Source organism: Aphelocoma coerulescens, chromosome 2, assembly GCF_041296385.1.
Source record: "Aphelocoma coerulescens isolate FSJ_1873_10779 chromosome 2, UR_Acoe_1.0, whole genome shotgun sequence".
NCBI lineage: Eukaryota > Metazoa > Chordata > Aves > Passeriformes > Corvidae > Aphelocoma > Aphelocoma coerulescens.
The window spans coordinates 159,421,937-159,440,427 of record NC_091015.1 but is presented as its reverse complement, the minus strand read 5'-3'; the positions used below and the strand labels follow the sequence as shown (position 1 = coordinate 159,440,427).

General features: G+C 38.8%; 1 protein-coding gene across 1 annotated transcript in view; it reads left to right on the top strand.

Moving 5' to 3' along the window:
• ADCY8 (adenylate cyclase 8) overlaps positions 1–18,491 on the top strand; it is a 122,164-nt gene that overhangs the window by 14,984 nt on the left and 88,689 nt on the right. The window contains 1 exon segment of the mRNA XM_069005492.1: positions 16,266–16,415. Within this exon segment, the coding sequence (XP_068861593.1) occupies positions 16,266–16,415 (150 nt within the window).

Sequence of the window (18,491 nt, the reverse complement as noted above, 5' to 3'; positions counted from 1 at the left end):
GAGACTGGTTTATGTGCTGTGCCTTCTGCACACACTTTCAGTCCATTCCAGCCTCAGGTCCTGGGAGGGACTTGCCTGAAGGCCTGTGTCATAGAATCATGCAATCATTTAGGCTGACAAAGACACTTTGGATCATCAAGTTCAACCATAAACCTAAAACTACAGAGTCCACTTCGTGTCATCAGCTCTCATTTCTTCATGAGAGTTGTTCTATGGGCTTATCACCATCATATGGTTCAAAGGCCAAAGCAGAAACCTTGCCTTCCCATCCCCATCTGGTGACATCAAGCACTGCCAGAGCACAAGCTTATAGCAAACATCAGCACATGCTCACTCCATGCTACTTTTGGGGAACAATTCTGTCTCCACCTCTTAGATCTCTGTGGTCTGTGCAGTGTTAGAGGTGGGAGAGTTTGAAAAATATCAGTAATACATGTCCTTTCTTTCCACTAGCAAAAGAAATTCCTCTACCAGTACCAGCCATTCAGTTTCACATGGTCAGGTTGCTACATAAGTATTCAGATGTGTGATATAAATGTGTGTGTGTGTACTGTGGTCCAGGTCCCTGGAGCTTTCTCAGCAGTCTTAAGTGCCAAAGACAGCTGGAGGCAGGTTTATCCTTCGGCAGTCAGTCTACCAATGTTAGAACAATGTTTTCAGCAACAGATACTACCCTTTAAACAAAAACAAAAATAGAAACTAACCCTCTCCCGAGAAAGCACTGATGATCTTTAAACATACTGTTTTTATTTGCAGTGGATCCTGCTTATTTTCAGTACTTCCATAGGACAGAGGATTGCTCTAGAGTAAAGGAAAATGAAGAGACAGCTGTAACAACCTTCAAATAAGGAAGGGGTTGCTATGGAAAGGAAGAAATTAATTGTTCTTTGTTTGATCTATAGAGACCATGAGATGATGGGTTAAGTTAAGGAATAGCTACGTTAGATAGTAGGAGAAACCTTGAAAAAAAACACCTGATAATAATATCTTAAATAACCTCATTTTGCTTAGAAGGCTTTACCCTGAGGTATAATTAAACAGTTTAGAGAGGCAATTTTTAGGAGTGATTTAGGTAATATCCAGGACCCTGAAGCATGGGTTAAATGACTTATCAAGGTCCTCTCATGCCCTACTTTCTATAATTAAATGATACTTGCTCCTAATTTTGACTATGATGCAAAGGGTTCTCACCCCCCATTTCAAAAGAAGTAAACCCTTTCATATATATTATGACTGCTGCTTTGAGGCTGATGGATTAGACTGAATTATTTTCATTTATGTAGCCTGAAATGCTGCAGCTTCAGGTATTTATATTTGTGGTTTGCTACAGACATGTTGGATCAAAAATTAGCCAATAATATTGTTGATGTTGCAAGAAAATGACAGAATCCGACTGTCTCTTCCAAGAGAGTAACAACTGGTGAAGAGATGGGATTGCCAATAAAGTCATGTTGCAGACAAAGAAACAGAGAAGAGTGAATCTGTTGATTGAATAGGGGCCATTTTTGCCCAGTGAAAAGTATTTTTCAGGTCATCATCAGCTCATTTTACTTCACCTTTAATCTTTCTCATCTCATGTCATTAACCTGGTCTATTTATTTTCATGTATGTATATACATAAATATATTCAGAGGACCAGTGTCACTTTAGATTCTCTCTGTTGTATAAATGTGCATATACCACTTACAAAGAATAAGAATTTTCCTGGTTGTTCCCGCTCTAAGCAAATATGAGAGTAATTGTGAACATTAAAAGATATGTCTCAGAAACCTTTGGGATTACAGCTGACTTTAGGACTATTCTTAGAGATGTGGTACACATGAAAATAATGGAAACAATATAGGAATACATAAGTAAATATAGAGATTAATTCATGCTTGCTGAGTAGCTGGACCATCATTAAGAGGTGGAAGAGTCCTGGCTCTAACTTTGCATCTAAATACATCCAAAACTGTGAAAGCTCATGGAACAGCTTTTCTCTTGCCAAGTTTCTCTATGTGTGACACCCATAACGGGTCCAGTAGACCAGAGGCTGCTTTCTGCCACTGGAGTAACAGAGCACCTTTCCTAGGGCTGAGCATCCCACTCTGACAGAAACAGGGAATTGGACTTCTACTTTGGAACAGACACAAAATATTTCCTTCCTTCTCCAATAAAGAGAAAGGCCTTAGTAGCACACAATTTTAACTCAGGGAACCTGGTGGCTAATGTTCTCTTCAAGGGCAATAAACTCTGACCTTGGCAGGATATTTTAATCAAGTCTCTTATGTTGTGAAGGGCAATTCAGTCTTTCAGCAAAATGCTTTCATTTACAGACTACAAAATCAGTAGCAGCCATTCAGGATAATTATACAGACAACTTTAATGAAATATTTTCAGACAACCTTTTCTACTCCTGCCAGACACAGGAATATCTTTGAAAAATGAATACTTTGCAAATTATGCTGGATTTTTTGTTCAAGAGAGAGGATGATATTAAACACACAGGCAAAATACAGTTACGCTTGTTCTTCTTAGTGGAAGTCAGGTCGTAGGTAAAGGTAGGACATCCTGGTTTTTTTATCATTGTAATAATTTTTAAAATGTGCACATTGACAGTGTATGGTTTAGGATGCATTTTTCCAGAAATGTCTAGATCATCCCTTCCAAATGCAGTGGTATTGCTGTGTTCCTGAGAGCCCTGACTGGACTGGCTCCTGAGCTACCACCTCCCAAGTCCTGCAGATCAGTGATGTCCTGGGATCCAGCAAAGAGTTTTTATTGAATACTGAGGTCAGCAGGAGCCGACATCTCACAGAGGAGAGCTCTGAGTGGCAATGACTCTTCCATTTCAGTTTTCCAGTTGAACTGAGGCTGTCACATGCTGCCACATGCTGCAGGTGTGTTCTGAATCTTAAATATCTCTACATAGCCACATTTTCCCTTCTGGGTGCCACCAGACGTATCAACCTAAGGCATTTGCACACCTAAAAGTCTGAGTTTCTCAGAAATGCAGCTGTTGCACCACTTTACTACTTGCTAGGGAAATATAAAAAGTGTGAGGGTCATGTTTGGGGGTTTTTTAATTCTGCCGAGAACTGAAATTTTTAACATAGAAACACACACACTTTTTTTAAAAATTAGCACTTGATAAAACTCTTCTGGTTCTCTAGATTTGTGTTGCTTGTCTCCAGACATTGCTCTCCAATACTTGTTTTTTTTTTAACATCATCTTGTGAGGTATTTAGCCACAGTGTTTTATTTTTATAATTAATATTTTTCTGTTTAAAAATAATAATTGGCATGATTTAGAGTCTTTGTCTTTTTTTATACTCTTTGTGTAAAATACTAGATAAGAACATGTCAGAAGGTAAGAAAGAAGACCAGAATGCCTGGAAAAATGATTATTTATGATACTATACAGTGTATTTGTTGGAAAAATAGGTTAGGCTTATACTCATACAACAATTAATCATGATGACTATAACAAATGGATGTGAATATTCATGAAGATGACACCATGAAGAAGTAATTTGAACTTGTTCTTGTTTTTATTTAGAATTTAATATAGGTTACACACATAGTTACTGTACAGTGTCAGCTGTGAGATATCATCTTTATATCAACAACTAGTGAGTTCACAATGCTGTCTACAGACGTGGCTTAAATTGCTTTCAGCACCACACTATCTAAACAAGAAGAAAATAGCTTGAACAATGGAGCTTGGTTGTGCCCTATTTTCCTTTAAGAACAGAAAATTTCATTTTCTTTTCAGTTTGAAACAATCTGACCAATGCTAACTGAGTGGCAGAACTTGTGCAGTAAGAACTGATTTCATCCTTGTAGGGAAACCAAAATATTCAAAACTGGTATCAGGAAAGAGCCATAAGTGATTCCCTTGGATATCTGAAATGCTTTGTTTCACTCATGTTCTGATATCTAACAGATAATATTGTTGGAAGAGACTGCTTAAAAAACCATCAGGGCCAGGATGAATATCTCTATCAAACAGATGGAAATCTGGATCAAGTGTTAATGAAGTATCTCATCCTGTCATTACCTGTGACCTTTCTCCTTCAACCCTTTCATAGATTTAACTACTGGAGCTGTCTGGCTTTCAAAAAGTATTAACCAGATGGAAGATCAGTTTATAAACTGATTGTCTTTCGTTTTCTTTTTTAAAACTCACAAGTAATGTTCTCTCCACTGCTTGAAATTCCGGTAAGAAATCAACTTTATCAGCTAATTCTTAGTTGAAATTCTGGGATGGTTTTTGTGCCACAAGACACAGCATCATCAGCCTTGGTATTCATATACCAGCATGTCCAAAACCACACCCAGTTTCTTTTCAAGCACTGGTCTGCTGAGTGCTCCTAAGAGTGCAATATTTACATATCCTGACTGCAGTGATACTGACTTAAATATTAAATCCGTGAGCTAAATACTCACTGAGACCAAACACTGCTTTGCCCACGAAAATTTTCTTTTGAAGGCAGTCAACTTCTGTGTGAGCAGGTAAAGACTGACCTTGCTCCTTAGTGGGTACCTTTACACAACCCAAACTGCAAAAATGTCTGCATCATTCATGGCTGTGCATTGTATTAAACCCTGTACACCGCTGTCCTGCTTTAAACCATCTGAGGGGCTTCTCTTGTTAGTTTATTTCCATCAAGTTTTAAAAGTCTCCAGCAGTATTCCTTGAATCAGCAGGATTCATTATTCAGCATCAGAGATAGCAGTTGCTTTGCCTTGTGTCATTTATTTAATATTCCATGAACGGTCCAGTTTCTCTTTCTCGTGCTTATACAAGCACGGAAAACAAAGGCATGGCTTGTATTATCAGGCAAGAAGAATTTGGCCCATGGTAAATATCAGGGTTTGATATTAATCCCATCCTTGTTTTAAACCTGAATAAGCCACTGCCTTCAAAGGAATTAGACCTAGATCACACCCCTGTCAGTGCAAAATGAATCCTGCTCTATATGTCTCCTCTGCTAGCAAAGTGTCAGGAGAAGCCTAATCCTTCATTATTTGTCTCTGGTATATTCTGTCAGCCAAGGACTGAATCAACTCTTTCCCACAGCACTCTCTGTACTTTTGATGTCAGTTTGACTTCCTCTAGCTCACCGCACTGAAGCGTTCACCATGACTAATAGCAGAACAACACCCACAGGTTTCACAAAGGAAAATGTTTGTCCTAGCCTAACTCTCTGAGATAAAGTTTTAATCCAGCTGGTCTGGAATGTTGTAATCTCTCATGGCGTTTGTCTGGTACATTTCCATTTGCTCCCATGTCCCTTCCCTATTTTCTGTCCAGGACATCCCTTAAATGATAGTTTAAAAAACTTGAGAAAAAGCAGACTTCAAAGAAAATATCAAGTGACGTTAGATATCAATAAAATTCCTGTTTAACCTTGAGTGACTCATGTCCTCTGCTGTGCCTAAGATGTGTTCAGTTCCACCCTGGAGGACAAAGTCTCCTGGGCCATATTACCCAATCCCCAGCCATCTTCAAGGTTTCCTTGCAAGTTCATGCATGTCTTCATGGGCTGTCCATTTCCTGAAGTCTCCCAAGGTCTTATCAGCACTGGTTCCCAGTGTGGTTAAGGATGCCTGAAATTCTGTGTACACTGAAGTCAGACTACAACTACTTCCTTTATTATCCCCAAGATTTCTCCAAAGTAAGAGTACATCTCATGATTGTAGTCCAACAGGGACAGCTAAGAAAATAGGTGTTTGGGGGATTTTCTTGATTGTTTTGGAGTTTTTCAAGGGTTTGCTAGGAAAGGACTCTAAAAATGGAACTGTTGAGCTCTGTCTTTTCCTGGTTTTCCGGAGATCATCACAGTTGGCAACAAAAGCAGATACTGAGGGAAAAAAATAAAGACAGGAATATCAATTGCTTTTATTGGTGTTTTCCTCCAAAAAGTAATTTTAAATGGAAGCAGAGTATCCATAATGGGAAATTTGGAGAGAGAATATTATTTTTGGGCTAGAAATACCTAAAGCCTGATCTGGAGACTCTGAATTTATTCTTGTTGTCTCACACATCAATCAGCTGTAAATTCAATGGCCAAACTCTATCACCATGACACCCGTGCAAAATGGCAGCCACTTTTACATGTAATTGTGGGGAAAAGGTAGCCTTGAGACTGGGCTGCTGTAAAAAATGCTAATAATAAAGTGTAGTGCCTTGTTTCCAACACTGGTTTGACTTTTTGCTTTTTCGGGGGGGTGAATAGTTTAAAGAAAGAACAGCTGTAGGGAATGGTTTGTTTGCCAGCAGGTATCACTGATTAACACAGATAGGTGATCAGTAGAGCTTCCCATCAGAATACAAGCAGGCTTTGAAGGACAGGGCTTGTTTGGAAAAGGACACTCAGCACTGCGATATCCCTCATGTATTTTTTATTACCATTATTCTTGGCACTATTTCAGTTAAACTAATTCACTTTTTAATAGGTATTAGTTTCACTCTGACACAGACTAGAGTGGCTTTCAAAGGTGGTCTATTTCTTGATAAAGAGTTCAGGAGTACTTTAAGATCATTACGTTTTGCTATTACTTTCTTTTTTTCCATTATAATATCAAAATGTTTTGCAGAATCTTGCTTCTTTCTTTGTCCTATGGCCATAGCTTGATAATTCAGGGGAAAATACATGCAACCTGGCCTAACACAGCTAGGAAGAGTAATGAAAAGCTTCTCTTTTGCAGTCTGTTATTAGAGCTCTTTAGAATGTGCTGAGGCAGGGTCACCTGCACACAAATCATGACAATTGCCAGTTCCAGTGGGAAGAGACATGGACTATGTCCTGCAGGTAATTTCTGGGACATGAATATAATTGGTCAGATGAGAAGAGCAATGAGGTATGTCAGAAGAGATGAACAGCTGTCAGCCCTACAAACATAATTATTGCTCACTCCATTTTGACATCTTACTTTGGATAAGAGCCATTATCCAGAGCAATAAAAACAGCTGTGCAGTACAACACCCTAAAACCACTTAGCAGAAATGCACACTACATAATTCTGTTTTCTTAAAATGCAGTTAAACTCTTTCCAATGCTGTAAAACAGCTACAATTTTTTTTCTTCTCCTACCATTACTCCTAATCAGTTGCATAATCTAATAAGGGAACTACTAGGATTTCTTCTGCTTTGGCTGTCTGACACTGGCTTAGGTAAAAAAACTGTAATAATTTGAAGAAAATTTCCAAAAGTGACTTTCACTTTAAGCATCCTAGTTTTAGGTTGTCCAGGCTCATCCTAAAGTCAGTGATGCTCTCAGACTTTTCCAGACGAGGTGTCAGCTGGAATTTTTTGTCAGTGAGATGATGTTTAATGCTTGGTCCTCAAATACTGGTACATCTCTACTGGGAGACAGTTATTCAGATATCCATGCATGTAATGCAAAGGGAAAATTTATTATTTTGTAAGGGTTGCTTCAAAAAAAATCCAGGCATTATTTTTAATTCTCAGTATCCAGGAAGTCATGGGCGTACTTCCTCACTTCAGATTAATTTCTTGTAAATCTTTGTTTAGATGCTATAACTTTCAATTGGAGTAATTTATTTCTCAAGTGGCTTTAAATGGAATGTGGCTCCTTTGAACATAATTACTTTGATATTTGTTTTTAACAGTAAATATGCAGCTTGTAATGGAGGTCAGCTTCTTCACAGAACCATAGAATATCCTGAGTTGGAAGGGACCCAAAAGGACCACTGAAGCGCAGCTCCTTGCCCTGCACAGGACAACAACAATCAGACCATGTGCCTGAGATAATTTTCCAAGTGCCCATTGAGCTCTGTCAGGTTGGTGCTGTGACCATTTCCCTGGGGAGCCTGTTCCAGTGCCCAACCACCCTCTGGGTGAAGAATCTTTCCCTAATATCCAACCTAAACCTCCCCTGACACAACTTCAGGCCATTCCCTCGAGTGCTGTCACTGGTCAGGAGAGTGAAGAGATCAGTGCCTAATACTCCACTTCCCCTCATGAGGAAACAGCAGACTGCAATGAGGTCTCTGCTCAGTCTCCTCAAGTAACTAAAGCTGTTCCTCATATGTGTTCCTCTCTAGGTCCTTCACCATCTTCATAGCCTCCCTTTGAATAGCCTCCCTTTTCTAATAGTTTTATATTTTTTATATTTCTGGTGCCCAAAAGAGCACACAGGAATCAAGGTGAGACCACCCCAGCTTAGAGCAGAGTGGGAAAATCCCCTCCCTTGCCTGGCTGGTGATGCTCTGCCTGATACCCCCCAGGACACGTTTGGCCCTCCTGGCTGCCAGGGCACTGCTGACCCTTGTTCAACTTTCCACAGACCAGGACCCCCAGGTCCTTTTCCATGGCCCTGTCCCAGGTGCAAAATCCAGTATTTGTTTTTGTTAAACTTCATACAGCTGATGATTGCCCAGCTCTTTAATATGTCCAGGTCAATCTGCAGGGTCTCTCTGACTTGAAGGATCCACAGCTCCTCCCAACTTACTGTCATCAGCAATAGAAAAGTATAGGGAAAATTTCAAAGTCAGACAGAGCTTCATGAGTCTGGAATATGGAAGTGCAGGAAGAGAAACAGATGCTTTGCACTCCCTTCTGAGCAATGAACTGGGAAATACTATATCCTTGTTTCCTAATTTTCCCTGACTGCCACAGGCTGCTTCCAGTGTTCTCTATTGCACAGGCAATTGTGCTATGCCTTGGTTTTTGCTGGTTGTTTTGTGTGTTGTTGCAGGATCTACTCCTGGTTAGACAGCAACTTAAAGAAATTTAAGGTATTTCTGTAGTACATGTGCTGTGGTTTCAAGGTTACATATATTTGGAGAAGAAAAGAGATTCCTGTCTGAGCCTTTTAAGTAAACTTAGAAACACACCAAACGAGGTGATGTTTTTGACAATGAAATAATGACATCTGGAAGGTTTGGCTTTAGATTTCTCCCTGCAATACAGCTGTATCAAAGTAGAGGGAGAAGGTACCTAACCAGCGCACAGAAAACACTGAATGGAGAAAGTTATTCATGTCAAAAAGATAAGATTGTTTTTTCTAAATGGGAACATTTCAGATATCTGGAGGTGATGGCATCCTGTATACAAAATGATGACAAAAGGGGCTGTGCTGCTCACTGAACTGCAGATGTGATCACCAGATTTCATTGCATAGTTCAGGATCACTTCTTAGGTGAGGGTCAGAGAGTTCAGCCAAATACCTTATAGCCATGAAAAACAGTTACTAAAAAGTGGTCATTTTCCCATCCCTGTTCATTCCCCTGTATGCATGGGCTATGACCCTGCCACTGACATTGTCCCAGTCATGTCTAGTCACTTTAATATCTATAAAATGAAAAAGCACCAAAGAAAGATTATCCAAAGTCCCAGAATAGATTTTTTATTATTATTAGAATTATTCCTGAACTCTAAATTTAGACAAACTCAAGGAGATTCAGAGGAGGTGTGCTGAAACTTTGGGGCTGCTTGATGGCACTAGCAGGGTTATGTGTTTGTGTGACAGCCTCTGTGCACCCCTCAGTTATGTCAGTCCTTATGTGTCCTTATGTGTCTGATATAATATAATATATTATATGATTGATACGATTTTCTTGAAAGATCTCTTGTACCAAACCATGATGCAAAATAGTTGGTAGCTGGCTTACCAAATTTGTGTGGCTTGAACTATCTATAAGCAACTTAATCAGACATTCAATTTTCTACATTTCTAATGGATTCAATAAGAGGAAGAACAAAAAAGGATATAGCTATTTTTTCTAATAGCAAATTAGACTTCTGTTCTGAATACTAAAGATACATCTTTTCAAATTCTGTCTTGAACTGGAACAATTGATTTTATGCAAACTTGTCGTTGTTCAGAGGGAAAACGGTTTTTGTTTTCTAAATCACTAACAGGACAAGAGCAAAATTCATGTTAGGTTATTCTGCTACTGGATGGAGAAAACTCTGTCTGAAACCAGCTGTTTTCACTGAAGTTAACCTAATAATTTCTTGTGGTACACCCTATGTTTTGATAGGGCCAATCTGCTGGCAGGCTGCACATTTCATGCACCTTAAAGACCAGACTGTTCCTAAGCACACAGTCATCTTCATGATGGCTCTGGAAGTAGCAAGACCAGGCTTTTTAAAAGGTCTCAGCTCTCCTAGAGGCATAAACAAGATCTGAGTTTTTGAAGAATCAGCCAATGTTCCCATGGGAGCTGTGTACAGCTGAACCACAAAATTCAGTTCTAAACATAAAATCAGATGGTGACACTGGTACAAATGGCTCCTTTCACATGTAGCAAATCAAGGGTGGGTGGGGTAAATCTGTTCTTAGCCATCATAGTCTGTGCTTGCCTAACTTTGTCATAAATAAACATTATGCTATTCTCCATCCCTGCCTTCTTAGGGGTATGATATATCTCTGTCTTTCAGTAAAGTATGTATATGTAGATCAGACAAAAGAGTAGCACTCACTCCTGCTGTGAGTAGGAGTTAAAGAGCTGTTGTACTTATGCATTGGAAAATAGAGAGGATCAGAGACAGGTGAGCTTTTTGGAAAGTCATGGCAGCAGTTTGGGCACCTTTGTGGGCCAGATTGGTTTCTAATAAAAGTTAGTGAAGAAGCACCCACAAACTAAAACAAACAAAATTCCCTCTTATCATGGCTGGGGATTTAGCAGTTAGACCCAGGAGAAGTCAGAATGAGCGAACCTGGGGAATAAAATACTCTTTACAAGGTGATTTAACAATAAAGCTGCAATGATTTCAGTTTAATGAGTTGGCAGCAGTGCCAGTTATGAATGTTCACATGCTTCCTCTTCCTGTGGAGGCTGTGCTGGGAGCTTAATCAGACGATTGCTCCAGATATGAAAATCACTGCCAATGCCAAATGTTTGTTTTTTAAGTTGGCTAAGTTCCCTGATATAGTTCACAGTATGGTCCCACAAATAATTGATCTGGCACAACAAAGGGGAAGCTGTACTGAGGGATCAAGGTGGGCATGAGGCAGTACAGAGAAACAGGTACTTACTAGTTTCTCTGCCAAGAGCTTTGATTCATAAAACCATACTCTCAGTTGGAGATAGAGGTTTGCTGCAGCCCAGCAGTGAGAGAGAGGTAGAGTCTGTGCTGCCAGATGTTCCTGTTTTAGAGAAAGTAGAGCATTTTGGTCTTCTCATGCAACTCTCAGTTCATTCCTGGTGATCACGAACATTTTATTTTTCCTCAAATAACCCAAGCAAGACAGTGATCAAGAAGGGAGAGAGCATTTTCTGAGAGATTTTAATTACAAAAAACAACCTTGTGGTGAACTTCTGTTTTTCGTTAAACAACTACCGAAGAATCAAAATGCTTCTCCAAACTTAATTATCCAATAATAATTACCATAGCAACAGTTCCTTATGTGGTAAATGCTGAAAACACTCTTTAAGAAGCACAAGTTTACTTTCCCAGTTTTTTCAAAACACGCAAGAATATTCTAATCTGTTGTTAAAGCCCTGAGAATGTCTAGCTGGACATTACATTGAAAACCATTTCTTTACTTACATGTGTTTTGGTGACACCTGCCCCAACGCTGCTCTGTTTCTATGCAGCAGAACAAAATTGCCTGCTGAAGAGGTTAATAATAATTTTATTTCTGCTAAACATTCTTGAGTGTTTTTCTGCATTTGAGGTAGTAACACACAAGTTCACTGTCCTTCTGGATTTCAGAATAATTTCTAAACTTTTCCACCTTTCTCTCTTCTGCCTCCACTGTGCTTCCCACGTGAATATATGCTGTTGTTGTCTCAACTTTGTGATGAAGATAGCCTGTGTCAGTTACAATCTTTTAGGGCCATCTATCAGGCTGCATATTTTCAATCCATTTGGTTTGTTGAATGTTCACAAATATTCACTTTTCCTCAGGTTATGTGTTCTTGGAAGTGCTAAACTCAGTCAATCACTATACACTCCATAAACGTCTGTTAATGGCTGGCCTTATGGCTCTAAATTCCCTGATGGACAACTGCATATTTCAAAAAAGAAAACTGGGATAAAACTAAAACACAGCTCAGTTATGGTTTTTGAATTTTGAAAATTCTGGCATTTGCTAAACCTTCTTTAGCTTGCTTTCAGTCACTCATAAACTCACAGGATTCTGTGTAAACTCCTAATGAAGGCCAACTCAATTAGGTGTTCTTAATAGCAGAAATGCCTAAAATTTCTTGTTATGCTTATCCCAGTATCGCACTTGTAACCATCTGAATTTCCTGTTTCCTGAACTAGATTCAACTCTGCCTTGAACACTGTCTGTGGGTGATTACCTACCACTCCACAACAGACTTAAGAGTTACTTTACCATCTTTTCAATGAATTTTCCTTGTCCTGTTCTCTTGCATTACTATACTGTACCTGATTTGATTATAATTTCTTGATGAGCCATGTCCTGTGCCTTTGAATTGTTTCTTTGAAACCTGGGGTTCCCAAATCAACTCAAAATGTTTTCTTGGTTTCAGCTCTCTTGGCAAAGCCCTTTTTATATGAGTGGCAGATAAAAGTGAAATTATTTCAATCAATGGGTTCTTTCAAATTTAAACTAAACTTACATGTCTGACTTGCATCCTCTCCTTTCATATCCTTTGGTTTTTGCTAGTTTTCGTATTGATTTTGAAAAGGGTTCTGAGGTGCATGTATGGAGGACACTTCCTAAATGACAATTTATTTGACTAATGATTTCTGTGTGAATTAAGTTCTTAATCACCTCCTACAAGAAATTAAGAGCAGAGTTTTGGAGTAAGAATTGTAATGGCTGCTTCTTCCTGGGCCACTCACTTCAAAAAGGACATCGAGGCACTGGAGCATGTCAAAAGGAGAATGGTAAACAGGTGAAGGGTCTGGAAAACATGTCCTGTCAGGGGTGGCTGAGAGAACAGGGGTGATTTCATCTGGAGAAGAGGAGACTCGGGGGTACCTCACTGATTTCTACAACTACATGAGGGGAGGTTTTAGTGAGGTGGGTGTCAGTCTCTTCTGTCATGTCTCAAGTGAAAGGACAAAAGGAAATGGCCTTAAATTGTGCCAGGATTAGATATTAGAAACAAAATTCTCTTTGAGAGAGTGGTCAGGCATGGGAATAAGTTGACCAGGGAGGTGGTGGAGTCTGGAAGTGTTCAAAAGGCATCTGGATGTGGCATCTGGGGATATCATTTAGGGCTCATTATGCTGTTGCTGGGTTGATGCTTGGACAAGATTATCTTGAAGGTCTCTTCCAACCTTGATGACTCTGGGATTCTGGGATTCTACTACTTCAGTGATCTTGTCAAGTAATTTCCTTTAGCTCTGCTCATCCTATTTTGTAATTACGTGTAACTGCAGGTTCAGCAGGGACAGTGATGTTCCTGTTACAGGTATTCCCAAACAGTATGGTGAAGGGTACCTTCTTTGCATTTTTAAATATTCAAGAAGAGACCTCAGAGCCCTATTTAACATCAAAATATATCACTCATGGCTTTTTAAGATCACTTGCTGTGTCTACTATGGTTCATTATTTAAGTGCTGTGCAAGGTGAAATAGCCTTATAAATGTTGTGAAAATATTTTTTTTCTCACATTATGCCTCAGCTTCCCCACTGTGTGAACATTGATTATTTTCAGGCCAGTCAAAAAGATAACGCAACTCTGTACATCTTCTAAAACAGAGTCCTGATAGGTTGTAGAAAATCCTCCAAGACTTCTGGAACCCCAATAAGCTCTAGGAAAAAGGAGCAGCAATGAGAGACTTAAGTCTTATATGTCTTTTTTATTCTTTTATTAACAAGAGGCCCAGATTAGTATGCCTTGGAAGTCATATTGCTTTACTCTTTGGAATGGTTTCAATCAGACTACCATGTGTAAGAAAAGCTGGCTCTGCCTCTGCATAAGCTGTTGTTTTACCTGTAACATGCTTTCCATTATTCCCTCTCTCCAAATCAAATTATGTATTCATGAAATCTAATTGAAGGCCAAATTCTAGTGCATTTACTCTGAGATCTGCTGAAGTGAGTGGAACAAATCCTGAACATTAACAGAGATGGGTGACTGAACTGGGCTTTTCTTTTTTTTCACCCTGCACTCTAACTTTTCCACTATGTGTGAACATAGAGTCCAGGTCAAATTTAAAAGTCAGTGAAAAAGGCATGAAAAGTTGACTCCTCCAACCTCCCACAGCTGATTTCAGTTGTCCTGATGAACAATGCAGTTCTGAGCTAGTCTCAATCTCATGTCAGTTCATCATACACCTCTTAGTAGCCTGCACCAGAAAGGAGTTATCTCATAGATAAATTACTGCCTTCTCTGATTTATCTTGGAGCAAAGGCAGAGAGTGTCTGGGGGAAGCTGGCTGGTCCAGGGTAACATGTCTCCAGTAAAACAGGATATGGTAGATAACAGGAAAAAAATGGTAAGTGCAAAGGGAGAATAGTGATACATGCAGAGTGATTAAAGAGTCTCAAATTCCTCTCTTTTAAAAAGTAAAAGTAAGGTGTTATGTTTTAAGTCAGTATAATCAGAAATAGTGACGAGCAAATTAATTGGAAATGATTAGTCACTGTTTATAAACATGATGCTGCACTCGAAGAAATGATAAAGCTGTGAATTAAAGCAAACAAAAGGAAACATTTTTATCACAAAGGGCCTAATTAGATTGTAAAAAATCCTTATTATTGAGTGACATAGGATCCAAATGTACTATTAACTTGAGAAAGGCATCAGGAAAAGTTGTGCAAGTCCTCCAGCTCAGAGGATCCTGGAAGCCAGGGAGATTCAAGGATCATGCTAATCATGTCCTACTTCTCACAAGCCTTGTCTAGACGTCTACTGCAGGAAAAGGTTAAACAAAATTTCATCTGGAGCCAGGATGTGCATTATTATTTAATCATGGCATATAAACTGAGAATTAATTCCCTGTACTGTAGTAGAACAATACTTCATAAATACAGGAACATATAAAACTGAAATTCCTGCCAGATGCTTTTGGTCTGATATCAGATCTCACTTTCAAACCCTCATGACTATGGGGAGTGAGATCTGCAGATCGGAGTCAAAACATCCCAGTGAGATTAAGGAGTCTTCTATTAGAACAAACAACACTTGGATTTTAGGAAGATTGATTATTAGATAATAGTAAGAACATACAATGCCTAGCCCGCAATGTTCTGCAACCACAGATTGCTGGAGTGTTCAATACTGGTTTGACAAAGCATCACTGAATGTTCTCTGTACTTTTGTACATATTAACTATGCTTTATCCTTCTCCTCCCTGAGCACTCTCTGTTTTCCACTACCAGAGAGAGTATCCTGAATGATGAACACTTGATCTGTTTGGTGTGGCTGTTCTGGTGTTGCTATGATCCTGTAGGTATCACCCATAGCTATCAGGGTCTTTGAAATATCAATCAATAACACAGATGAGATATTGAATAAAAGTACTGAGACTGAAGAACTTTGTACTGTCTCTGTGCAGTCAAATACTGCCAGTTTCTTATTCACTTTCCCAAACAATCCTCACTTCAATGGTGTTGATGTGTCCTGCCTTACAAACATGCAGAGCACAAAGAGAGGTCAATGACAAACAAATAAGCAACTGAAATTTACACTCTCCAAGGATCCACTCCCATTTGGCTCTCTAGAGTTCTTATGGAAAAGGAAGAAGCCATGACGCAGTTTCTACAAGGAAAACCAGTTCAGCCCTTACGTAGATTTCAGCAAAGAAAAAGTCTGTGTACACAGGAACTGGTTGTGCAAGAATTTGGTTATCCTTTCAGCTTCCCCTGTTGAATGGTTCAGAATTCAGATTGTGCAAATTTGTGCTTTGGCATCAACTGAAAATAAATTTATTTAATTTGATCAACAATAATACAATAACTATTATCACTGATATTAGTTCTTAACTAACTGACATTCTTTGTTTTCCTTAATATGGCTTGCTTCCCAAACTAAAGCCATGGAGCAAATCACAAAGTTGCTCTTGCAGAAGAGGCAGTACAAAAACAATTTGTTAATTATGTTTGTAATCATTCCTGGCTAGAGCTCTGTGAGTCAGTTTTTGGCAATATAATTTGTGGTTCAACCAGAGTTTAATGCCCCCAAATACTGCATATTTCATCCTCAAGGCAGAGAAAATTTACAAATTTGATGTCTCTACTTAAGATCCAAGACCTTCTTTCATGCAAAGTTTCCTAACTGCTATTTTTGCAGCCTACAAAGCTGTCATTGTCTCTCTTTCGTTTTTTAAACAGATATTTTTGCTTCTCCTGTCTAATCAAATCCTATTTGTTGTTCATTGCAGATAGCAGCTCAGGCAGTGTTATTTATGTGTATGAACACTGCAGGAATCTTCATTAGCTACCTATCAGACAGGGCACAACGTCAAGCCTTCCTGGAGACCAGAAGATGTGTGGAAGCCAGACTGAGACTAGAGACAGAAAACCAGCGACAGGTATGGTCACCAGGAAAAACATTCCCATTTTTGTATTAACTGGTATTGATAATTGGACAAGACCAGGCTTTTCCAGCCTTGACTGCAGTGTGATACCACCTGATTTGTAGAGGTTAAGTGAGTTTTATGCTGTTGCTGTGCTGGTGTGTATTGAGTTGATATGACATCTGAAAGATTTCCCCTGGGAAACAGAATGAATAGAGTGGCTGTTCATCGTCCTTTCCCACAGAAGAGCCCATCAAATGAAACAGCAACTGGCAGGTGCTTAAAAATGGTTCTTTACACAAGAGGGGTTAAGCTGGGGAACTTCATGTTTCAGAGTGTTGTAGGTATTAAAACTTTATTAGTCAAGTGAAAAATATTCCAGAATCATCTGAACACAATCCTGTGCCATGTGCTCTGGGATGGCTCTGCCTGAGCATGGATGCTGAAGCAGATGACCCACTGTGGTCCCTTCCAACCTGCATGGTTTCGTGAGTCTGTGAAAACTAATGGAAGTGAATTCTCTCTAGACAGAGAAAATACCAAAGCATCACTTCAGGCTCATGGAGGGATTTTTTGTATCTAGGCCACCACAGCAAAGTATCACTGTTCTGTTTCTCTGTTCTTAAACACTTGAAAAATCAACTTTTGGCCACTGTGTACATTAGCACACTGGGTTAGGGGAACTTTTGATCTGAATAGGTATAGTTGATCCTAGATAATCATCTTTTCCAATCCAAAATAAGAACTATCAAATAAAGAGAAATTTGCTGCTTATTATTTTGCACCAAGGGAGCAGCATTTGTATCATATATGTTACACTGCTGTATCATTCTCAGATGAATTTAGCCTTTCATTTTGCCCTGCTGCATAAATATGTATATTACTTCTCAAATTTATTTCATTTGCCCCCTGCAAGTCATGCTCTTATGCAGAGTTCTAGGAAGATGTCACGTTCTAGACTTCATTGAATAATGACTCAGTATGCATGACTGTGTTGAGTAATACCAGGTATCTCTGCCAGAACATCTCTGCAGCCATTGCTGACTGAAAAGACTTTGAGGGATATTATCTAGGATGCTCTGTTCTCTTTTTAACTACAGGATCATATTTTCATGCCTTTTGGGGATTTTGGAGTGTTTAGGTTTTTTCCTTTTTCTTCTTGTCTAATCTTTCATAAACTATTATTTTGTAAGCTTTACTTTGACCACAGTTTTCTAGAGTTCGTTGTAAAAAACTTTATAAAACACTAACAAAAGATTCCCTTGTTCCATATTATTAGGAGGTTTTCCCATTAGAATTATTTTATCCTCATGTAAAATGAAGCTTGTACAAAGACAAATATTTTGAGAAATTCAATTTTGCTGAACTTGTATTTTCTATTAGGAAAATAAAAACAGATTATTTCCATTTGGGTGGGCAGGTTATTTTTTGTTGGTTGTTTTTTTTTTTTTTGAGAGTGGGGAAATAGTGGTTGGATCTGACATATTTGTTTTTATTAAGTCAGGTTGACTTCTGAATTTTATCTTGGCCCAGTGCCTTGCAAGTCTTCAGGGCTGTGCTGTTCCCAGAGGGCAGAACTTCCTGGAGTATTACCTCACTGCAGCTGAGATTCATCTATAGCCAAACAAAGTAGTGTGTCACAGGCATCATATGACTGAAAATGCATAAGGGAATATGTCCTTGAGCCAAGAAAAATGCCCACAGGAGAAAAATACAGACAACAGGACACCAAATGAAAGATCTCTTCTAAAACTTAATTTAATAATAAACTAACTCAAAATTTTGGAAAAAAACACCTTGAAATATCTCTGATTAGTTTTCTTGGAACTTTGAAATTGTGTTATTATGCATACCTGCATATATAAATATGTTTAATAAATTTTTTGGCTTTTCATTTGTATATGGAAGAACAACATTAAAAAAATATTCCAATATTGGAACACCTTGAGGAATGGAGATCTTTCCCTCAGCATTCTATTTTTTCCCCTTGCTTCTGAAGTAGCATCTCATTTAAGCAATTTTTAAACATATCTGCTTTAAGAAGACTGTCAAGGTCACATTTCAGGGGACCACTTTTTTTAGCACTTAATC